Here is a 22,641-nt window from a genome sequence, read left to right as displayed (position 1 = left end):
AATTCACCCAAATTGTAAAATTACCATACAAGCAATTGCAGGTAAAGTAGTTGCAGTAATTGGCAAGTGAAATGCTGTTTTATCAGTCTCCACACAACTCAACTGATGAAATGGATAAAGCCAGGAGATTGTTTGCACTTAACTTATTATTACCCATCAGACCACCACCACCTCCTGCAACATCCTTATTCATCCATGGTTTCATCTCTGCTGTTTCCTCCAACTAGTTCCTCAACGCTCCATCAAAACTCCAGCCTCATTTCTTTTTCTCCTTCAAGACCTGCACCATCCCAATACCATCTCTCCCCTAAACAATTCAAAACTAACCATTTCAGGTGCAACAACACTTTTCTTGACAACATTTCTGATTTGTTGTTAGACAGCAACAGTCTTGATCATACTCTGTCTGTCTCCCCTGTTTTTCAGTCTGGCTATGCTCAGTTCCAGAGACTCTCCCAGGAATTACCCGACACCGAGAAATGGGGATTCCTTGTTTTTGGTGGTATTGTTTGGCTCTACTTGACTGCCAGACCCGGTGTTCTTATTGGTGCCATTGATGCTTATATTCTGGCTCCTCTCCAGAAAGCCATTGACATTTTACTTGGAAACAGGAGCTTGAGCAGAACTAATTTTATTATACAAAACAAACTCGGAGAAGGTTCCTTTGGTGTTGTTTATTCTGGCCTGCTTGTGCCTAAAAATGTGTCTGTAGAACAAACTGCCCGAAAAAGAGGAAACAGAACATCTTTGGACAAGGACTCCAGGTTCAAGGACAAGGTTATTCTTAAAAAGGTTTACTCTTTTACCTCATCACAACTCCACTTTAATGTACTTTGGTTTTGCTTGTTAGCACTTGTTGCTGCACTCAATTGATAAGTGTTGATCAATGTCCGTGTTCATGTTTTTTCGCTTCCTTTATAACCAGAGTGAAGAATGAGAGTAATTTAGGCACTTATGCATGAGAGAAATTAACTCTATCATTTGTTTTCGTTTCCATTTTCTGAATACTTACACTGTCTTGACCAAATGATCACATCCAAGTATCATTTTGTGTAATTTATTTTGTTGTTGTAACACCATGTCATTACTCTCATAAGTCTACCTAAACAAGCTTTTTTGTCCACTCTAGGTTAAGCTTGGAGTTCAAGGTGCTGCAGAGTGTGGGGAATTCGAGGAATGGTTCAATTATAGGCTATCAAGAGCAGCTCCGGAGACATGCGCTCCATTTCTTGGAAGCTTTGTTGCTGATAAAACTAATACACAATTCACCAAGGGTGAAAAATGGCTTGTCTGGAAATATGAAGTAAGTGTTCTATATAGAGTTTTTTTTTTCTGCTAGCATGAAACTCAAACAAATAAATATACATACTCCACCCCGCCCCTCCGGTGTCCAGGAAGAAAAAAGAACTGTACCCTAGGTGCATACATTCATTGTTTTTATAGCATCTTTTTGTGTAGTGAGGGATTGTTAATATCTAAAGCTCCTCTTTTGAGATGTCACGGCCATTGGCTCCTTTTGACCAAGAACTTATTAGGTTAAGATGTACTGTATTCTCAGATGAATCATGGTGATCCTGACACGGAGATCTAAAAGTTAATAGCATATTAGTAAGATTTATGACAGGAATTTTGCAGCTACAAATAATGGCTTGCTCACCTGCATGTAGGCACTTGTTTAAACTGCCAGGAACAGCAGTAAGATTCCTCATTCATTTACCCTTATGTGAAATGTGACTACAAAGAGACATAAGAGCCAACTTCCATGATCATCAAGCACAGATAAATTTGCTTGTGTGATTATGTGATGAGTGCATAGGTTATGGGAACTTACAATTTATATTCCTTCTGTAAAGTTTCAGTTTTTCCTTGTTTTACTAAAATGCAAGCTTAGTTGTAATCATTTCATGTGACAGGGAGATCTAGACCTTGCTGATTACATGAAAGATCGTAGCTTCCCTTTGAATCTGGAATCCGTCATGTTTGGTCGTGTCTTGAAAGGAACAGACTCTATTCAGCGTAATGCATTAATTATCAAACAAATATTGCGGCAGATAATCACTTCACTAAAGAAGATCCACGGCACAGGTATTGTACACCGTGATGTAAAGCCAGCCAATTTAGTTGTGACAAAGAAGGGACAGATAAAGCTCATAGATTTTGGGGCAGCAGCTGACCTTCGGATTGGCAAGAACTATGTACCAGACCGCGGTCTGCTTGACCCTGATTACTGTCCACCTGAATTATATGTACTTCCTGAAGAAACACCAAATCCACCACCAGAGCCGATTGCTGCTCTTTTCTCTCCAATCCTATGGCAGGTACAGCTTACTAGATTTATGGACTCTTTTTGTAGAGGTGCTTGATAATAATCCATGTCTTCTTTTTGTATACTATCTGCTTAACAAATCAAAGAAGTCGTGGCCTCTTGATTACATAATAATTTGATACTACTATACATTTCCATATGCATACCATGAACAAGATCGAGTAATAGTATCATTGTGCTGAATTGATTTTCCTTCCCTAATTATTGTTGAATGCAATGACGTAACAAGGGCTGCAACGTTGTATTAGGACCTTTTTGGTTTGGTTTTTCTATAACAGAAGAGGATTATATGCTATAAGTTCAACTTAAATTTGTTTTTTTCTCTTATGACGCAGCTAAACAGTCCAGACTTATTCGATCTATATTCTGCTGGGATAGTACTCCTGCAAATGGCAGTGCCAAGTTTAAGATCAACTGCAGGCTTAAAGAATTTTAATTTAGAGCTAAAGACAGTTGGGTATGACTTAAACAAGTGGAGAGAAAAGACTCGATCAAGACCAGACCTGAGTATTCTTGATATTGACTCAAGTAGAGGCTGGGATTTGGCCACAAAGCTTATTTCAGAGAGGGGTTTCCTGCGCAGGGGGCGTTTATCAGCGGCTGCTGCTCTCAGGCATCCATATTTCTTGTTAGGTGGCGACCAGGCGGCTGCAGTTCTCTCTAAACTTAGCTTAACGAAGTAGATACTTCTTTGTTTTGTAAGTATGTCTATTTATTTCACAAATTATATTTTACATCATATAAGCTATACATATTACTGCGAAATCAGCCAGAAGCTACCCAACCAAATATGGCACTTGGATCTATATGGATTGAGAAGGGGACCAAACATTTCAGATATTGATAAAGGATGCAATGACATACGATCTAAATTATTAAATCCTTTTGAAATCTAAAATCTAAACATCTTCTCTCACAAGTCTGTCTTACAGAGTTATCTCTTGATTTTTCACTTTGGACCAATGTTAAGGGATGCACTATTTGTCAATCTCCTGGCACATGAAATTGTTCTGAAATATATATTTAAGATGAGGTCGCGCGAGCTCTCATAAATGATGCTGAGCAACTCACAGATTGTTAGTATGTCATCTCTGTTATCAAAAAAAAAAGTTACACCATTCAGAGATTACCAAAGTATCTATTTGATTTTAACCACTGCTGCCACTACCTGCTATAATTTTGTAAGATACTTCAGGAAAGAAATTTGCAGAAAATGTGTTAATAGTGATTCTCAATTAGCCAGTTTGTAGTGAATTTCTTGGAATCTGCAGATTGTATCAGAGATAATAGAAAAAGCAAAATACAGCAAATGAGCAGAAATGTTGAAATAGGTAATACAAAATCAATTGATATTCTTATGAATTCAGAAGAGCTTTCATTATTCCCCTGACAACTTTTTTATTCAAGAGCGAACTGTAGAGACTAAGCAGATACCAAAGAGGCAACCACCACACTCATGTTCCAGGCTTTCTTCGTCCGACCCTTGCAACAAAACCAGCCTTGATGGGAGCTACAGAACGCCCTGATCCGCACTGCAGAATATGATATGATACACACACATATGTTACATGATTAATATGACCTCAAATATACCAAAGAATATTCAAATCATTATCATTAGACCAATTATTGGAAAATATAGTAATTCTCAAAGTCCTGCATTAGTTGTGCTTGAATTTGTCAGTAAAACACCATTATGTTGTTAAATATTAAAAAAAGGTGAGCACAGAAGCTGTGAACATAGTCAGGTGAAAACCCTAAATATCCTTCTCAGCGAGGTGGAAGCCTTCAGTTATTATCTAGGCCAAAGCCCTAAAATGTACTTTTTAAGCTAGTTCATGACATAGTAATGGAAGCGAGCTAGATCGGCTTTCTTCCTCATCTTTTTCCTCCTCTAACATAATTACATTATACCCTATGCAAAATTGGCCAAAAAGACAGTAATACATTATATGTGTTCGTCAGGGGCATTTTAAGAGATGTCAAGTGTTCGACTGCAAAAAAAGTACAAATATTCACAATATCTTTAGTTATTCATCATATCTTAGTACATATCTATAATCAAGAGATAGTGATTAGAACTTAACATTGGAATTTAATGTATATAGAAAAATTTAATAAAATATAATGATCAACATAAGCAAATAAAACTTTATAAAAATCAAGGTCTATGCCTTCACGATCAAATAAAAAGAGAGTCGAGAATATTTTATCATGATATCAGAGTTCAACGATGATGGTGGGTTTGTGGAAGAGACTGCATCAAACCGACGATGACAACTTACTTTAAGATTTGACAATCGGATTTTGATTGAAAATAATGACGATTTACAACGTGAACTGACAACTACCGACGATCCAATGGTTGTTTCTTGACGGGAAGCAACGACGACTCGATGATCATTTCTCAACTGAAAACTATAACACGAATGACGACTATGACGACGGCGGCCCATTTCTTCTCTATATCTTACAGACATCTATACAATGTGACATGTTTTCCATGAATAAACATGCAAGTTTAGTGGTTCAACTTGTTTAAGTATAGTAGCAGGTGCCTGAGCGAAACACAGGTTAGACATGATTTTTAAATTAAATGAACTAATCTTAGATAAATGTTAATATAGATTACCAACTTAAAGTGCACAACAACAATGCCAACGTGTGTGCAACGTGTGTGCAGAGGTGTTTATTACTAAGCACATGTAAACACCCCAGTAAAAGCTCAACCTTTTATTTCCACAACAATAACAATAAGGAGATCACAACTAATACATGCTTGGAGGTATCTATCACAGAATTTTGAATGTTCAGAATACATGAAGAAATGAAATATTGAAGGGTTTCAACTTTTGACAAGGAGTGCAGATAAATTAAAATGGGAACTTGCCTGTTCACATCTGAGAAAGAAGAGACGGTTCTCTTTGGATAGAATTGTGTCTGGAGTTCTACATCCATTGCATATAACATACTCATCTGCAATCAGAATGTGTGTGCCTTTGAGAAAGCAGATAATCATGCTGTAGAACCTCGATAAACGAATAGTCTCGTCAAATGAATAATGTTTTCCCATCCCAACATAATACCAATATATTTTTCAACCTCAATAAATACATAAGATTATCCCAATCCAAGGTATTCATTTATCTGAGGTTTAACTTGAATAGTCAAAGTGTAAAGATATGTTAAGATTTGGCTAAACAGGTGTTGTAATGTTTTTCCCCGGAGATTACTAAGCTAACATTACTCTATAATAAGTCACAATCCAGTTTTTGTAAAATAGGCAGTTGTTATTAACCATATATATTACACAAATGACTCATGTATAGTTGTGTGTTTGTGTGATCAAGGAACTTAACTGATGTATCTTCGTAAAATCCCCTCAAAATTTTTAGGAGCAAATCTACCCTTGACTACTAATCTCTGTTGACCATCAAGAGAGCCGCTTGTGCCCATTTCAGCCAGTAAGAAAGTCATGACATGATCTGGCTGCCTATGCATTCTGTAAGTTTTAAACACGTATTACAATCATCAAGGTTGCATAGTAACAGAAGATGTTCAACAAATCGTGACAACATTAGTATATAAATCTTCTACGGGCAAGAATCTCTCTGAGATCATTTTTTTTATATTTTTAATGTCCTGGTGCAAAAGCAACACTAAGCTCCAGTGAGTTAAAAGCAGGAACCATGGAAAGTACAGTAGACATTATTTTGGTGTGCTCATTGAAGGTAATATGGGGTGTAATAATAGTAGGAACTTGACTTTAGGGCAAAATTAAGAAATAATGATTATATCTAAAAAAGGGACAATGACTGATACTTGCTGAGAAAAAGAGGTAACTTACGCCCTGCAGAGATCCATAAAATTAACAAAAACTGTCTTCTTTGTGCCTTCTCGAAGAACTTGTGGAGGCCTCATCACGGTCCTTCGTCTATCTCCAGCAAGCTCTGGATTATTCTCTCTAAGGATATGAAATACTCTGCCGAGTAGCTGAAAACATGCAGGTCAAAGAGGTTAATGTATATCAATAGAAAGATGGAAAAATTAATACATAAACAAATTAAGCATACATACCTCCTCATACTCATAATCCCGATCACTGCCTTCCCACGGATATTGAGGTGGCTTCTCACTTCCTTCCCCTTCAGCCTCATCTAATGAAACATCAAGACAACTTAGTTATGGTTATATTTGAGAATGGCAATTAGGCTGCTTGAAATCTTAGCATTAACATATTCAATACCATCAGGATCACCTTCTGCATGAGCACTCCCATTGCTCAAAGAGTTTGTTTCCACCTGCAAGGTAATGATATTATGTTGTTGTTGTCACACATTACCATGATCTCAGTTGATCCCTAAAAGGAGCCCTTGAAAAGAAGACTTACTGGTTTCTTCTTCTTCTTTTTTAAGCCAACAAAGGCATTTTCAGTTCCTTCTGAGACTAAACGCAACAAAGAAAAAATTATCAAGCATCTCACGATGATAAAAAACCAACTTCATTAGCTAGTAAAGAAAAAAGGAAATATACGTGCACAGGGGACACACTGATTTCCTTATAAAGAGTTCACATTCTCATTTGATATAGACATACTTGATAAATTTTGTGCCTTATCAGCTAAGTTATTGACCCCATCATCACCATGATCTTGAATCACAACTTTCTTTTTCTTCTTCTTTTTGGTGCTATCAAATGGAAGCAACTGCACAATAAAAGGTTTCCAAACAAACTAACTAAGAAAATTTACAGCCAAGTCACATAGTAATTCAATAGAATCTCTAATGTTAAGCTGCTTTTTTCACTTAATGCATTTAATTATTTCCATTGGTGTGTGATGTGTATAATCATCCTGTCAAATAAAGTGTAAAGTATATAGATTTTCTGCATATCTTGTTCAGTTGCAGGCGGGCATGCCTCCACTGATCCACACATACATGAAATTAATGGGAGTTATCATTTTTCTCCAATGGGCGAGATGTAGTACTAAAGCCTTGAATATTCGGTAATGAATCACCAATTTTGTGTTTGCATAAATTCAAGGGTTCCCCTTTCAGGCATTTCAGATATATGCTTAACATGTAAAGAAAATGAAAGTGAGAAAATCCAACATATATGCATGAACAAATCAAGCGTTACCTCAGGAATATCGTCTTTACTATCTTCTCCCATACTAATAGATTAGATTAGTATATGAAATCTGCAGCTACAGCCCGTAAAATGAATCAAACACTATTCAAAACAGTACAGGTGACATTATCATTGATATTATTAATCCAGGGAGCGGAGGTTGGGTGATATTTGGCTAAAATAAGTCTGCTGATCCGTTTATATAGCCTGCCTTTTACTTGTACACCAGCTTCTGCATGAATAGCTAACTACTAGTGCATATATGTAGCCAACTGAAACGAAGGCTCCAACAACATTATTTGATTTATTTCCTGGTACTTCACAAACTATATAAATATTGCAACATCATAATAATGGAATTTGAGGACACATTTCTAGTTATATATGGATTATCATGTAGAAAGGAATCAGACATATTAGTATATTCGTTTTTTTAATCAGTGAGAGCTTAATATTTACTCGATATTAAACTAGGAAAAATATTTATAAATATTTATGTGTATATATATTAGATATAAGTACATTTAACCATATAATCAAGCTGCTTATAAGGTGATTAGTTTCTCGTCGAGAAGGAAATACACGTACAAATATGTTTTACATATGCAAAGAAAAATTAGGGGTAAAAGAAAGACAGTCTTGTAAATAGAATTAAGCAGGAGTAAGTAGAAGAAGCTGTGGTGGGAACGGGAATTTACATTATCCAGTGTGGGAAATTTTGGATATGATTAGCTAAAGCTTCTGTACAGATATGCATGATGCAACATGCAATATCATAGGAATTCACACTCCAACTAATGCATTGAAAGGAAAACAAAATACATGTGGTTCCCTAGCGAACCACTTCTCTTTTTCTAACTCGGTGCTCCTGAATCCATCGCAGATGCTATTTTCTTCAGCAGCTCTGGCCTGTTGGCTCCCACGAGCTTGTCAAATTGCTGCCCGTTTTTAAGGAAAAAGAATGTTGGAGTAGCTTTGATTTCCCATTTCGCGCTGAACTCCTACACACAAAGATATCAGTGCCTAGAATAATTAGCAGACTGAACTCCTTGTATATCACACAGCATAGCCTGCAAAAATATAGATTTCCTTTTTCCCAGAACTACGTGCAAGTTACTCAGAGGCGGACAATCATTTAACCAGGGGTTTTGAGGTCTTTCTAATCATTTGTTGAGTAAGTGATCAGTCAGAAAGACAAGACTTTTGCCACTGAACTGCTATGGGCATACATCTTAAAACTATTTATTCAGTCTTTATATATAAGTTGCGCTACTTACAGCTAGTTCGTCAACATCAATGGATAAAAACATTATAGAAGAATGCTGCTCAGACAGATCCCGGTAGTATGGCGCCATCATTCTACAAGGATCACACCATGTTGCACTGAAGTTAGCTATTACCTGTCATGTAGAAACATTACTTTAAAAAAGTAATGGAAAAATCTACAAATTGACTAACTAAATTGTAGGACAATACATGCTTGCTCATACATAATACATTTCTTTAGCAGCTGGGAGAAGACCTGATGGCTAAAGTGAAAGTAATCTGTTCTCACTATATATTACTACCCCAAAAGCATCTAATAACGTCGAGTATAACACATGATATTTCCCAAATAAACAAAAGGTGATTTGTTTGTGCCCAATCATTTATAATAACAACTAAATTTCCTATGATACGGTAGATAATTCATTTTCTTGATCATGATCCTCCAAGAGATTTGAAGACATTCTTTTTTTAAGATTGTGATCCTTCAAGAGAGTTTCAGAAATGCTTGGTAAAGCTGCCGAATATAATCCCATCTGCAATACGCCAATTCAGTTTTCTTCAGAAAAGTAATCTATCCAAAAAAGTGACTTAATATAAATCTGACACCATCCTCAAACGTCAACTAGACAGTTTCTTTGGTTCCCAAACAAGTAACAGCATCAAATTTTAGGAGATAGTTGAACTCATCTCCTTAAACCTTCATAAGTGGACTATAGAATGAACATACTAGTCTCCATGGACCCTTCATAATTAACAGTGAACAGTTTAGAGCTATAAAGTGTAATGCACCTATCCTTATTCTTGAACTTTTGGCAGTAAATGTATCTTGGTTGTACTCCGTTTATATTAAGAAAAGCATTTTTTTTCGGGGTAGAAATGCATCCACTTGTGCACATGTGGATGCTAACCTAGAATAAGCGCAAATATACATAATCTTTTATATTGTACAGTTGTACTAGATTAAGCAGAAAATGCATCTTCCAAACTTCAAGCAAAATGTAAAACAAAAGGCGAATGAAAACAATAGATAGAATACCTAAGAAAATGATACCCGGTACTAATTAGAAGTAACTAGAGAACTGATTACAATATTTATTGCAATATTTCTTAATGATTACAGCCTTTGATCCATATCTCATACATTTCAGCTTAGCTTCTCAGTGAAGACTTGCAATAAATGTATTGTTTAAAAACAAATTATCAAGTAAAAGTAAAGTTTCTTATTGTGTAATAAGAAACATGAACTTGTCATCAAAAGCATATAAGAATCTCACTTTACATCAGAGGGACTATACATAGTCTCTGATTTATGACAATATGTAATTAACGAAGCAACTGCCCTTGAAGCATTCTTTTACTTACAATTTTGTTATCCCTTTCCGCCTCTGCTAGCTTTTGTTCCCAAACATCATTGTCAGTGATGAGATGTATGTTTCCACCAGAAAACTCACCTTCATTATCAGATCCCTCTGCTGTACTGTCATACTAAAAACAGAACCAAATCCTTACAATTTGCAGTTGTACAAAAGCATTAACATCACTATGAAGCACGTTATAGCAAGATTAAATTTTAATCAGCATCGAAGTCATTTTTAGTCAAACACGGACAAGCAACAGACACGTACAATATTAGAATCAAAAATCACACGGATGGCTTCTACTTCAGTTAATACTTATAGAAAATTTTAGTGATAGTAATTGGTGATGTAAAACATAGCTCCTATAATCTCCATTCTAAAAATAATGTCCCTTTATCTTGACAAATACAGAAACAGGGGTCACCTAATACTTAAAAAGGAAGAGACTAGTATCTGTATTGCAATGTATTATTTATCTGTCTAGAATGTGACCTCAGATGGAAGAAGGTACTAACCAATAGAAGTAGATTAAAAGGGCATATTATAATTAAGAAGTAGATTAAAAGGGAAAATTATGGGGAGAACAAAAAACTCTATATGCATATATACGTGATTAGAAGTACGAAGACAAACAAAAGTACATTTTTGCATTGGTTAGTAATGCAAGAAAATTAGAATTTTTATGACTTGAAATATTTACCTTGGAAAAACACCATCCCATTTTTCCTTGAGACAATTAGTTGGTGCAGTAGACCCTGAAATAAAGTGATCGGTATTAGATGAGAATACCTGCAAGACTGCAAAGTAGTAAAGGTTGCATATAAAGCAACTTACAAGCCTAAAGCTGGACGGGGTATCGCAAAAAACAGTATATGTAATTTAAAGTATGTTACATACAAGTTAAAACAGAAGAATGGGAAGCCAATAGTATTTAGCAAAAAAAATAAAAATGGGAAGCAAATAGTTTACGGGCCCATAACGGTAGTTTAATTAAAAAATGGTCTTCAAAGACCACAATAGGCTTCAAAAGAATACTAAGTAAATAGCTATTATGAGTTTAATTAAAAAAATGATCTTCCCAGAGAGGCCACGGAAGGCTTTAAAGGAATACTAGTTAAATAGCTAATTATGTCGGCTGTCGGGCTTGTCCAATTATGAGTACTGTAGTCAGTAAACAAAGCATTTCTAAAAGAAAGCATGGTAAGCAAAAGTGACTTATTAGCGTTGATGTATAAGAACTAAGGTCAGGTTGATAAAAACAAAATTTATCTTTTGAGTCTTCTCTTCCTAACATGGCACCTGTTTTGTAATTTTTTATACCTCTTTGTTCTATTTGGTTAGAGATTTCATCCGCGGTGACTGAGAAACATCTCATTCACCACAGTTGGTATATCAGAGCCCAGCTCCATAGTAAATTTAAGTCAAAACAGTTCAGTAAATGAGAGGATGAATGTGTGATGCCAGAAATGTGGATTGATAAACGAGTCATGGGGCTAAGTCTAGGACATGATGACAGACAAGGGAAATATGAAAATGAAGCAACAAAAGGAACTGACACTAGCAACCTTTCTAATTGAAAGCTTCTTTTCTGACTCGGGTACGCCCAAACTTATGGGAACAAAATTGTCTGATTATAACAACGATCATAGAGGCAGGGCCAGATTTTATAAAAAAAATCAACATATAAAGGGAGGGGGGGTTTATATCGTATCATATTTGCATTATTGCATATTAAAGGGAGAGCTGAGATGGGGTTTCTGTCTCATGTAATGAGAAGCCAGCCTCCTTTACGGATAAATTTTTAGCAGATTTTTTTGAGTAGTTTAGAGCCTAGAAAAGGATAGCGAGGAATTTTTAAATTATAGGATGGTTCAGGTGACGAATGTTAGGAAAAAAAGGAGCTCAGGGCTCTAATAAATTTGAGGATTCGAGTTCACCAGAGTCCTATCTAGTTGGAATTTACATTGGCTAGAATGGAGAAAAAATTAATGGAAACTAGAAACCTTAAATCTAAACCTCATTAAATACTCTAATTTCACACCGGCATCATTTCCTTTCAACTCATCTTTGAAAAATAACATATCAAACCAGTGAAACCTAGTAAATAAATCACCAGTGCTCCAACAGTCCGACTCAACAAGAACTAGTGCTACTTACATCACCTAAACATATAACCATACCAAAAATCCTAACCAATAAGACCTGTCAAGAGTCTAGCCTTGTAACGTGCAGAGAGAAAAGAGAAAAGTAGAAATTTATTATAATCAACTTGTTCTCGATTACAACAGAAGAGAGACTTATATAGCTAACAACTAAACTTGAATAAAGGAAAACATCCTAATAAGGAAACTGTTATAATAATGGAACTATCTAATAATAATAATAATTTATTCATTAACATAGCCCATGGAACTATCCAATAATAATAATAATAATAATAATAATAATAATAATAATAATATATGTTAACATAGCCCAGACTCAAATTGACAATTGTAAGCAAAAAATGTTGTGTTAGTGACTGAAAGTTTACAATAACCGTGATTTCTCAAAAACTTCAGTTCTATATTCTCATAAACATATAAAAGGGAGATATAAAAGGCTTTGGAAGCCCAATGTATAGAAGACTCTAGAAAAACATTTATGTATATAGTAGATTATTATCTTTCAATACATATTAGAAAAGTCTATCTTGTATGATTTACCTCTTGAGGTTCAGGATATAATTGTTGATATAGAAAATACATAACTTGTCTTTTTATGCGCTCCATATCAGTATCAAACTAGCTACATAAAATTCATGATATCATCACCATGCAAAAAGGTGAAGAGAAAAACGTTAAAAGATGTATCCAGACTTTACTGTAAGCAACTTGGTCTAAATGCTTGGCAATAGTTGAGTGGTTGTAAACTACTAAGAAAAATGCATATTCATATGACCACTGTAATGTAAGACCCGCTATGCTTACTCTTACTGACCTTCCTACCTCTGTACTCAAAGCCAGGTAGTGCAGAAAGATGCAGGCCTGTGGTTGAGGACTATCTAAAAAAACAAAAGAAGAGTGTGGTTCAGATTTCGAGACAGAATCCATAAAATTCAAAATAATTAATTAAGGTCAAGTTAATGATGGATGTTGTGAAGTCTATTTTTATAAATTTGTGTTCTTGAGTTGGCCTTTTATTTGATGTGTATGTTGTAAATGGTTTGAGGATTTCCAAATCCCTTGATCATTCACGAAAATGTAATGGTAATAATTATAATTGTTAGAATATTAATGTTATAAGATCGGTTTTGCTAACATTAAACATAAAGAATGGTGTTATATATGCTATGTAAACACAAATGTATGAATTTCGACTTAGATACAAGAGAAGAAAGGAAACGAACCTCAGGGAAATCAGAAGATACCTTCCCGGCTTGGACTGATGATAATGTATGTATTATGCATGCATGTATTTTTGTAGTTTGAAACCATAACATGCGATGAATTCAAACCTATTAAGAAATGAGACATTGGCTGAGTTAATTAACATTGTTCTGTCTAAAAATAAAAGAAACACTAAGTATGTAAATAAAAGAAACTGGGGCGATGAGAAAATTGCCTGAAAAGGGGGATTAGCTAGGGCGATTGGTCCGGTTGCGGCTGATTAAGAATTGGGATGTATGCTAAGAATGAGCAATGAAATATAGGGTTAGGTTTTGGATCTTCCAGGTAATTAATTACTCCTGTAGGAAGCAGATGAATGTGGGCAGCAAATATTTCTTATTTCAACTGCAATAAACAAATGCTTTCTTATCTTAATCTGGGATTTTATATTCATGTATCACCCTCTCTTCCACAGTAATAATTTTCCCAACTCAAAATTTAGATGTACTATGAATTTATATATTTTTAATTACAAAATAGACAGCTAGTAATATTTTATAGACATAAAAAAACTATAAATAACATTTAGCTCCAAATCTTTTACATGATAGATTGTTCTAGTGTGGAAAAAAACACAAGAATAACAGCTATAGTTACACAAGTAATTTTATGAAAACGAATTATGAACAACACCACAATCTCAGTTGAAATCATCAATGTCAAGTTACTAGTTCGTCTCAATACTCTTAAACAATGTTTCAGTCGTAGCGCATGATGTCCTCAAGGTGTTGTAGTTAGACTTTTAAAATTGTTATCCTCTGACGAGTGTCCGCTTTGTGTTCGGATTTTCTCAATCATGCCTACAACTTCTTGCATTGTTGGCCTCATTTCCGGCTGCGTTGCAACACATGCCATTGCAATCTGAAGCATTTGTACCATCTCTTCTTCAATGTCATGATATTTTATAAGCTCCGCATCAAAAATTTCTGATGTCCATTCATCCCTAACAATTGATTGGACCCATCGTGGGAGGTCAACAACATCATCATGTCCCGGGGACTGAACTGGTGCTCTGCCTGTCAGTATTTCAAGGAGGACAACGCCAAAGCTGTAAACATCTGATTTTTGAGTAGCTTTTTTAGTTACAATTACTTCAGGTGCTCGGTAGCCTACACTTCTTAAAGGGATAATTGTAGATTCAAAAAGAGGATTCAAGCCTACATCTGAGATGCATCCACCAAGGTCACGCGTGAGGAGGATATTAGAGGACCTGATGTTGCCGTGAACTAATTTTCCAGCAGCTGCAGAATGAATGTGAGCAAAACCCTTTGCAGATCCGAGAGATACTTTTACTCTAGACACCCAGTCAAGTGTTATTCCAGACTCCCTATTTCCTGTATTGTTAGAACATGTAAATTTTTCAAATTCCAAGTAAGAGAACCTATGGCTATTACTGTAGTTGCATTAGATGTTTAGAGAGTTCTAGCACTCCACGATTTAGTTACTATGCCTTTTCTTATCTACTCTATCCCCTTCTTTTTGGTATTTATTCACATGGCAGAAAAACAAGCTTTAAAATAGAAAAGGGGAGACGATAGATACCGTGTAATAGCGTGGACAAGCTGGAAATAGGCATGTATTCATAAACAAGAAGTTTCTCATCCTTGGAATAGTAATAAGCACGAAGAGACACAATATTCGGATGCTGCCTTATGCTCCCGATAGTTTCCATCTGTTGCTCGAACTCTTTTTTCCCTACCCCCACATCTCTAAGCCTCTTCACAGCCAATATAGTTCCGTCCTCTAAGATAGCTTTATAAGTAGTTCCATAACTTCCCTTTCCTAACACTTCAGCAGAGGCTCTTAGTAAATCTTCAAGATCAAAATTATGTGAGTAGCCATCGAAGAAAACTAACTTGTTGCTCTTTGCCTCTTGCACCCCACTTGCAAAGTCATCCTTTGGTTTCTCACCCCTCCCAATAATAAAGGTCTTCCCTTTTGATATACTTCTATCATCTCGGAAATTTGGTTTCTTCCGACAGTACAAAACTAATGCTAGAAATAGCAACAAAGAAACTGAAGATGCCCCGACTGCAATGGCAACAACTGACCCCGTGCTCAATGATCTCTTGGACTTCAGCAATGGAGTAGCAGCAGTTGGTGAGGTGGGCAAGTAAGTTGTTGGTGGAATAGGTGGTAAAATGTTTGGGGAGGGAGAAGGTGAGGGGGTAAGATAAAGGCACTGGTCCAGAGGTGATCCGCATAACCTGGAGTTTCCCTGGAAAGAGGAAGCTGGGAACTCCTGGAGGGAAGTTGGAACTGAACCATTAAGCTGGTTATTACTTAAATTTAAATACTCAAGTTTAGGAGGTTTGAGTACAGGTATGGATCCTGTGAGGAAGTTGTTCTGGAGGCTTAATCCAGTGAGATTTTTCAGATTCTGAACAGTACTTGGAATGCTTCCTGTGAAGGAATTGAAAGAAAGATCAATCTTTTCAAGTTTGTCAGAGAAGGAGGAAGGAATATCCCCTGAAAATTTGTTTTTCTGGAGGTATATGAAGCGGAGTGAAGGGAGGGAAAGGATGTCATCTGGAAGAATTCCTGTAAGGCCATTGGATCGGAGGCTAAGAATAGTGAGTGAATACAACCTCCCAAGAGTATTGGCTGGAATGGGGCCATATAATCCCACACCAGGGAGCCGCAGGGAAAGTACTCCTTTTTTATTTCCTGTACAAGTGATACCAACCCAAGATTTGCAGACTGAAGAAGCACTAGTCCAGTTAAGTTTGCGGCTATGAGGGACAGCAGCAATGAAGTCAAGCAGAGCTTCTTTATCTGAATTTAGGTCAGCAACAGTGCCCAGCAATGAAACATGTAGTACAAGAAAATGTAGGAATAAAACAAATTGTAGCTTCATGGAGAGTTTGCAACATTAGCTCTGAAAGCTGCCTCTGCTTATGATTTTACTTATCTCCTTTTAGTCCAGAACTCCTGCTACAGTCATAAAATTATCAAACTTTGTTATTGGCTGGAAGAAAATCATAACAGAATTGAAGCTTTTGATTTAGAAGATGATAAATTATGGAATAACGAACTATGGCATGGTTGCCATGACATTTTAGTACAAAACATGACCGACCCTGTGAGAGTGAGGTGAAGACATTTGATTAAGTGAGGAAAACACAGATACAGAGAAAAATAAAACCTCAATAATTTATAATAAACTGAAACTGGGAATTTTGTTTCAATAATTTACATTTAACTAGTTGGTCTTTTCTATATTTCTTCAGGAATGTCAAATTGATAACTACATACAAGAAAATGCTCAGCTGGATATTCATCCTTGTTAACAATGCAAGTAAACTTTTACAAAAGTTAGCGTGTAAGAACTTAATGACAATTTAAAAAAAAAACACACACAGGTTTTGTTAGGCATTTCAAAGTGTGTAGAGCAAACCAACATTTAGTACAAAAACTGAGTTAACCAGATAAGAAGAAGCTGACAAAGATAATTCTGTCAGCACTGCTACAGAGTTACGCATGTATCAGCTAGCTCACTAATACGTGCAAACTAAAATTGAGTGCGGAAAGAAGTAATTGATGGATGCTGGATGGATGATTTGAGGAGTACCTGCATGTGTGAATATCATATGAATCCTTATCGTTCCTCCTAAGTTGAGAAAAACTTGTGATGATTAAATATATTGTTTCCTTGTTCAAATGAAAAGAGAAATTGGAAAGTTATAAGCTATGCAGCAGGATGTGCAGAGATACAAGTTATGAATTGGTTGTGTAAATAAATGAACGGAGTTGGAAAGAAGCAGGTATGGTAGGTAAGAGATTCAAGAGAGAATGTATATCTGGCTAGATGTATCATGAGGGCCTACCTGCCTCTCTGCCTGCCTGGTATATGGAATTGATTTATATATAAATATATACTTATGCCTTGCCTAGTTGTGCTCCACCAGTCGCATATTATGTGTGTCAGTGATCCACTCTCGACCCAAAAATAGGATTTATAATCCGTATAGACTTAACATAATATATGATCCGGTTAAATCTCCCTCTTAATATCTTTTAGTCCTGAGATTTTAGAACGGATAACTTACTATGAGATTCGATGCATACACACATAAGACAAAAGTATACCTAGCTAGTTAGGGTATATGATAGGCAACGCCATCGGATGTATATATGGTGTCATCATATCATACGCTTCTTCTCTTTCTCTCTGGCTTTTCCGAAGAATGTGGAACCAGACTACTAAAATGTGACTGTTTAAACTATGACATTATCCTTTCTGGTGTAAATATCAGACTTGTATGAATAGTTCAGGAGTAGTAAACTACTTGTTGGTCATGTATACATCGTGAAGCCAACGAAATTTTTTAACAATAGGTTTGGAAAAAAAACAGTGTGTAGCGCCCTGGCAGTTGGGGTTTGTTGAGCTGTCCCTCCAAATTATTCATTTTGAAAAAAAAAAGATTAGGTACAAGTAAAACTGCTAAAAGTCTATAAATTTAGAACTCATGGAACATCTCTAATACATACATAAAAATAACCAAGTCTGCTCCTTTCTGACTAAACTAATCTTTATGTTCTCAACTGCTGCAACTTACAAATTATAATAACATCTCTCCGTTGCAGCTGAAGCCTAGCTTTAATTCCTGCATCTTAACATGTTAAGTGGTTGTTTAGAGTGGTTTGGAATTACCACATTTGCTACGGAAAATACAATTTCAATTCTGGTAACTTGTGCGCAGAGAAAAGGTTTAGCCTGCACTATGTTGGTGCCATAACATATTCACATTGATAATTTATTTAATTTGATATAATTTGTAGTATATTTAGTTAATTGATTAGAACATATGTTTATGTATGGGAGAAGAATTTTTTGCTGAGGAATAAAATCCCCAGAAAGCATCGACTGATACTTTGGCTCCCTGGTACTTATGGCTCATATAACCGTTCTTGGCATTCACCATAGAAAGCTATCTATACAATATGCAGTATATTTGGCTCTCCTTGGGGCTATTTTCAGAGCGCATACTCATGGAGATTGCATCCATAATCTATATGAGATATGTTGTAGAATATAGATAATAGTTATATTTTATACACATAAAATACACTTCTAACATAAACAAGCATTGTGATGCTTTGTATTTATGAGCTGTAGAGTGTTTGAACAGTTAAATTTGCTCAAGAGTTTACTGTTGCATAGACTGAACATGCGTAATAATTAAAAGAGTGAATGTTCATTACGCTGGAACTTGGGATTAAAATGAATAACAGCCCAGTTATTCTTCATGTTTTATCTTGTGAAGTTGGTCTGTGTATGGGGTTTTTGTGTTGTTATTTGGCAAGTCCAGTATCTTGTTGTAACTTGGAAGTGGACTTTTATCATTAGAAACAATGTTCTATTGCTCAAGCTGAAATCGAGAAAGGTATCTATGTATTTCATTTATAAATGCAAGCAAGGTATTAAGTCACCTGATGTGAAGACAGTGATCACAAAGAACTACTAACTTGCTATGACTATACTACTTGGGAACAGACTCGCTGCTGTCAAAACTATGTAGCAATTTGTCTTTCTCATCTCCAGCATCCAATATTTCGGCCTCTTCACTACTGACCAGATTCCTCTCATCAGCACCAGAGCTTTGTGATCCCGTCAGTCTTGCAAGTATTACAAACGACATTCCTCCCATTACATTATTCACCACCCTCAAAACAATCACAGAAGTTTTGAATACGAATGATGGAAGGGTCTTGGCCAGCACGTACTCAACGCCATTGAGGGTCTGGTATCTTAAGTTGGCGCTAAGACCCACCTGTGCTGCCCAAGTAAGAGCATTTAACATTGTACGCGGAGCCTTGTTAGGAGTTTCAAAAGTGGGATCCATCTTCTTTCTCAACATAAGCAACCCGTTGGAAAGTGTAGTTCCAACTAATCCTGCTGTAAACCCAACCCCAGCAAATAACATTCCCTTATACACAAAAGTCCCGAAGCGATCGAGTACACTGAAGGGACCAGGTTCAAACATGTGGCTAGTTGGACAGCTGGCAAAAAAGGAAGGCAGGGCAGCCCCAGAGGAAGCCATAGTAGGTGCTAAGATATACATGAGAGTGAAATTCAAAATGAAACAAACAACTAGAGTTGAGAAGACCAAATCAAGCTCATTAAGACCAAAATTTGGGCGAGAAGCCATGTCACCGAGAACACAAGCGCTTAAACCGACAATCTCCTCCATGAGAACCTTAAAAGGGAATTGAGGATCAGCAGCCACTCTGGACCTCCAACCATTTAAAAAGGCCCCTAGAGGTCCAAACCCCTCATCAGAATCATCTCCATCATTTCCACCACTACCTCCTCCTCCACTGAAACCTCCAAAACCATCATTGCTGTCACCGCCACCACCGCTCCCAGCCATAGTGGCCAAAGGAACACGGAATTTGGTAGTAACAAAATAACCGGTGAGCTGGTTTTTCGGAAGAGGAGAGATGACGAGTCTCGGAGAAGTGGGCGGTGAATGGAAAACAAGATTACTACGAATAAGATCAATGGATCTATTGGTATTCAAAAGTTGATGCTGATTGAGCAGAGATAAACGATGAAGCTGAGCCATAGTTGACACTGGCACAAGGGATCAAACTATCTTTCTTTCTTGCAGTATACGATGTTGTATATATATGCTCCTAAATGACAAAAGGTAACAAGGAAACTAAATCAGCAAAAATGACAAAAAAAAAATAACAAGACAACAAATCAGCATAAATTTGTAGCATTCATTCAGCAACATAAAGTAGATCTGAAGCCTGGAAAAATGTAAATCATGATCAACAAGTCTTCTATTTGTACTCACTAATCTGCAGTTCTGCAGCATCCCAACAAAACTAGTCAACAACTCCTAAAAGGAAAAAAAATTCTTATTTAACAAAATAAGAATAAAATTACCTGCTGCTGGGGGTGCGGGTGCTTTATTTGTAAAAGTAAATCTGTAGTTGAGCTCTCTTCTCTCTTCAAGTCTTGTAACTGCTGCCTGCCTGCTGCTCTGTCCGTCTCGCTCTTTTAATTTATCTTACGCTACTAGGAGTATATTTTAAGCATCGATATTTAAATTCACACAGGAGTAGATGCAAATTTCTATTTTATTACTTTTATTTTATTCAAAATATATTAATTTAAATTACCCTTAGATCCTCTGTTTTTTTTTGCACACAAATTTAGGAGAATTGACCATATAATTAGAATTATTATTTTTAAGAAATTTTTTTCTGAATAAAAATATGAGATCAAAACTTTTATTCACAAAAAGAAATTTTCAAAAAAAATATTTTAATTATAGTCAAACCTCGTAAACATGTGCGCCAGAAAGTGAAACGTCATATATTAAAAAATAAAGGAAATATATATTAAAAGTGACTTGAAATAAAGCCATAAACCAGGGACGATTATTTCTCCCATTTTTGGAAATAGAAAGGACTGACGGTAGCCGCCGGCCGGGGAACAAGAGGGAAAATTAGAATTGTCCAAGAGTTGTGACTTGCCATACCAAAACTTATTGGTAAATGAAAAGGACAGGCTATTTTGAGTATCTAAACGGTCCCACTGTTGTCGTACTTCGTTAAGGCTCTGAATTGGTATGTTATTAGAAAAGTTGTTAGAAAAAGTGCTGCCGAAAAAAGTACTGTTCGTAAAAATTAGATGACTGTTTGGTAATTTTTTTGATAAGTATATGTTTTAATATAAAAAAAATTAAAAATAATAATGTTGTTAAGGTTTAATGGTGAAATCAGCATTTGCTTCCCGCAACAGCTAAAAAACAGCTTTTTCTAAAAATATGGGCGCTTACTTTCTCTAACAACAGCTTTTTTATGTCAAAACTTTTAAATTTTACCAAACAGTTTTTAACTGCTTTTTAGCAAAAAACTGTTATTATTGTCTGCAACAACAATAACAAACACATAATAAGTCACCCAATTTGTATATACTTTTCTCCAAAAGGAACATAGCCGAGTTATGTCCCAGACTCCCAGTTGAGTTGAACTGGACTTAATTTTTTTAAAAATAAGCCGAGCCGATCGAGTTTAATAACCGAACCAAAAGTTATGTTCAAACTCGACTCATTTATGACCGGATCGAGTCCGACCTAAATACGAATTTATTCACGAACAACCGAGTTAAGACGAACTCGAGCCGAGTCAGGTTATCCACTAATAGTTCGCGTATATTTTATGATCGGCTAAACTTAAAGTATAACTTATAATTTACAAGTTACTAGCCTAAAACACGTGCGATGCACATATTATTTTTAATATTACATAATTTTTTTAAATTTAATTTGAAGTAAAAATTTTAAGTTATGAAACTTATTTATTTAAAATTTTAATAGTATAATTTGATAATACTTATTAATATATACGTAGGTGTATAAGTTAGTGATATTACAGATTTAAAAAATAATGTAATGATTGAAATTTTTACTTTTATTGATATTTATAGGTGTGTTTACGAAAGATTATTATATTTAATTAAAAGGTAAATTTTAGGTGAGATCAATAGTACATGAATTATCATTAGGCTGTTAACCGACAAAATCCAACTAACTATATTTAAATATAGTTAAACCCGAATCAATGGTAAAATTTTATGTGTCAATAACAAAAAGTTTATATTAGCTTGAGGCCCGTTATATCAACCAAATCCAGCTAATTATACTTACTATTTTGTTTAATTTTATTTTAGCTTGGGGTGATTATTATTTTATTTTAGACCGAATGGATACTATGTATTATTTTATTTTAATTTGATGACATTATATCGTACCTACGAATTTCCTTTCAAATTTTAATTTTGTTATAGTACGGTCCAATAATATAATATTTTTAGCGGGATCAATAATATTTATTATTTTATTTTAACTCAATTCTTCAAATCCAACTAACTATATGTAGTTTTTTTAATTTTTAATTTAAAATTGGATCAATGGTATAATTTTGTTTAGCCTGACCGATAGTTTGTTGAGATTATATCGTCCCCACGAATTTCCTTTTAAATTTTTATTTTGTTATAGTCTGGTCCAATAATATAATATTTTTAGCGAGATCAATAATATTTATTATTTTATTTTAGCCCGATTTTTCAAATCCAACTAACTATATGTAGTTTTTTTAATTTTTTTTATTT

At 35.4% G+C, this 22,641-nt stretch overlaps 5 protein-coding genes across 10 annotated transcripts; 1 reads left to right on the top strand and 4 right to left on the bottom strand.

The window, feature by feature from the left end:
• The first annotated feature begins 92 nt into the window (after positions 1–92).
• LOC141677913 (serine/threonine-protein kinase STN8, chloroplastic) lies at positions 93–3,128 on the top strand. The gene is made up of 4 exons (XM_074484037.1): positions 93–792; positions 1,130–1,303; positions 1,914–2,318; positions 2,662–3,128. The coding sequence occupies exons 1-4, from the start codon at positions 106–108 to the stop codon at positions 3,007–3,009; spliced, it is 1,614 nt and encodes a 537-aa protein (XP_074340138.1). The 5' UTR covers positions 93–105; the 3' UTR covers positions 3,010–3,128.
• Positions 3,129–3,518: 390 nt separating this feature from the next.
• Positions 3,519–7,663, bottom strand: LOC141677914 (eukaryotic translation initiation factor 2 subunit beta-like). 2 transcript variants are annotated; one of them, XM_074484038.1, is made up of 9 exons: positions 7,466–7,663; positions 6,923–7,031; positions 6,717–6,772; positions 6,573–6,627; positions 6,404–6,483; positions 6,174–6,319; positions 5,686–5,828; positions 5,217–5,302; positions 3,519–3,858 (listed from the first exon to the last, which is right to left on the bottom strand). In XM_074484038.1, the coding sequence occupies exons 1-9, from the start codon at positions 7,496–7,498 to the stop codon at positions 3,781–3,783; spliced, it is 786 nt and encodes a 261-aa protein (XP_074340139.1). In that variant the 5' UTR covers positions 7,499–7,663; the 3' UTR covers positions 3,519–3,780. The 2 variants fall into 2 exon arrangements, with proteins under 2 accessions (XP_074340139.1, XP_074340140.1); XM_074484039.1 differs by having other exon boundaries at positions 6,585–6,627.
• Positions 7,664–8,072: 409 nt separating this feature from the next.
• Positions 8,073–13,610, bottom strand: LOC141678964 (thioredoxin H9-like). 3 transcript variants are annotated; one of them, XM_074485432.1, is made up of 6 exons: positions 13,472–13,610; positions 13,063–13,126; positions 10,784–10,838; positions 10,088–10,210; positions 8,734–8,856; positions 8,073–8,457 (listed from the first exon to the last, which is right to left on the bottom strand). In XM_074485432.1, the coding sequence occupies exons 3-6, from the start codon at positions 10,802–10,804 to the stop codon at positions 8,311–8,313; spliced, it is 414 nt and encodes a 137-aa protein (XP_074341533.1). In that variant the 5' UTR covers positions 10,805–10,838; positions 13,063–13,126; positions 13,472–13,610; the 3' UTR covers positions 8,073–8,310. The 3 variants fall into 3 exon arrangements, with proteins under 3 accessions (XP_074341533.1, XP_074341532.1, XP_074341534.1); XM_074485431.1 differs by having other exon boundaries at positions 13,071–13,126; XM_074485433.1 differs by lacking the exon at positions 13,063–13,126 and having other exon boundaries at positions 13,472–13,557.
• Positions 13,611–14,015: 405 nt separating this feature from the next.
• LOC141678133 (putative inactive receptor kinase At5g58300) lies at positions 14,016–17,342 on the bottom strand. 2 transcript variants are annotated; one of them, XM_074484381.1, is made up of 3 exons: positions 17,083–17,342; positions 15,054–16,445; positions 14,016–14,845 (listed from the first exon to the last, which is right to left on the bottom strand). In XM_074484381.1, exons 2-3 carry the CDS (start codon positions 16,366–16,368, stop codon positions 14,232–14,234), a joined length of 1,929 nt encoding a protein of 642 aa, XP_074340482.1. In that variant the 5' UTR covers positions 16,369–16,445; positions 17,083–17,342; the 3' UTR covers positions 14,016–14,231. The 2 variants fall into 2 exon arrangements, with proteins under 2 accessions (XP_074340482.1, XP_074340481.1); XM_074484380.1 differs by having other exon boundaries at positions 15,054–16,442.
• Positions 17,343–18,889: 1,547 nt separating this feature from the next.
• Positions 18,890–20,558, bottom strand: LOC141679027 (protein RETICULATA-RELATED 3, chloroplastic-like). Of its 2 annotated transcripts, XM_074485509.1 has the most exons (3): positions 20,410–20,542; positions 20,318–20,329; positions 18,890–20,150 (listed from the first exon to the last, which is right to left on the bottom strand). In XM_074485509.1, the coding sequence occupies exon 3, from the start codon at positions 20,078–20,080 to the stop codon at positions 18,995–18,997; it is 1,086 nt and encodes a 361-aa protein (XP_074341610.1). In that variant the 5' UTR covers positions 20,081–20,150; positions 20,318–20,329; positions 20,410–20,542; the 3' UTR covers positions 18,890–18,994. The 2 variants fall into 2 exon arrangements, with proteins under 2 accessions (XP_074341610.1, XP_074341609.1); XM_074485508.1 differs by lacking the exon at positions 20,318–20,329 and having other exon boundaries at positions 20,410–20,558.
• Between the last annotated feature and the right edge of the window lie 2,083 nt (positions 20,559–22,641).

Source organism: Apium graveolens, chromosome 8 (assembly GCF_009905375.1).
Source record: "Apium graveolens cultivar Ventura chromosome 8, ASM990537v1, whole genome shotgun sequence".
In the NCBI taxonomy this organism is placed as follows: Eukaryota; Viridiplantae; Streptophyta; class Magnoliopsida; order Apiales; family Apiaceae; genus Apium; species Apium graveolens.
The sequence above is the reverse complement of the archived record's forward strand: the minus strand, read 5'-3'. Positions and strand labels throughout refer to the sequence as shown.

Excerpts from the sequence above, each read along its gene's own strand:
- LOC141679027 (XM_074485508.1), bottom strand. The coding sequence starts at position 20,080 with ATGGCTCAGCTTCATCGTTTATCTCTGCTCAATCAGCATCAACTTTTG.
- LOC141677914 (XM_074484038.1), bottom strand. The coding sequence starts at position 7,498 with ATGGGAGAAGATAGTAAAGACGATATTCCTGAG. Across the intron at positions 6,628-6,716 it reads AAAAGAAGAAGAAGAAACCA|GTGGAAACAAACTCTTTGAG; the intron begins GTAAGTCTTCTT and ends ATTACCTTGCAG. Across the intron at positions 5,829-6,173 it reads TTTATGGATCTCTGCAGGGC|AATGCATAGGCAGCCAGATC; the intron begins GTAAGTTACCTC and ends TAAAACTTACAG.
- LOC141677913 (XM_074484037.1), top strand. The coding sequence starts at position 106 with ATGAAATGGATAAAGCCAGGAGATTGTTTGCACTTAACTTATTATTAC. Across the intron at positions 1,304-1,913 it reads GGCTTGTCTGGAAATATGAA|GGAGATCTAGACCTTGCTGA; the intron begins GTAAGTGTTCTA and ends TTCATGTGACAG. Across the intron at positions 2,319-2,661 it reads TCTCTCCAATCCTATGGCAG|CTAAACAGTCCAGACTTATT; the intron begins GTACAGCTTACT and ends CTTATGACGCAG.
- LOC141678133 (XM_074484381.1), bottom strand. The coding sequence starts at position 16,368 with ATGAAGCTACAATTTGTTTTATTCCTACATTTTCTTGTACTACATGTT. Across the intron at positions 14,846-15,053 it reads CTTGTCCACGCTATTACACG|GAAATAGGGAGTCTGGAATA; the intron begins GTATCTATCGTC and ends CTAACAATACAG.
- LOC141678964 (XM_074485432.1), bottom strand. The coding sequence starts at position 10,804 with ATGGGATGGTGTTTTTCCAAG. Across the intron at positions 8,857-10,087 it reads CGGAAAGGGATAACAAAATT|GTAATAGCTAACTTCAGTGC; the intron begins GTAAGTAAAAGA and ends TCTACATGACAG. Across the intron at positions 8,458-8,733 it reads TTGATGTTGACGAACTAGCT|GAGTTCAGCGCGAAATGGGA; the intron begins GTAAGTAGCGCA and ends CTTTGTGTGTAG.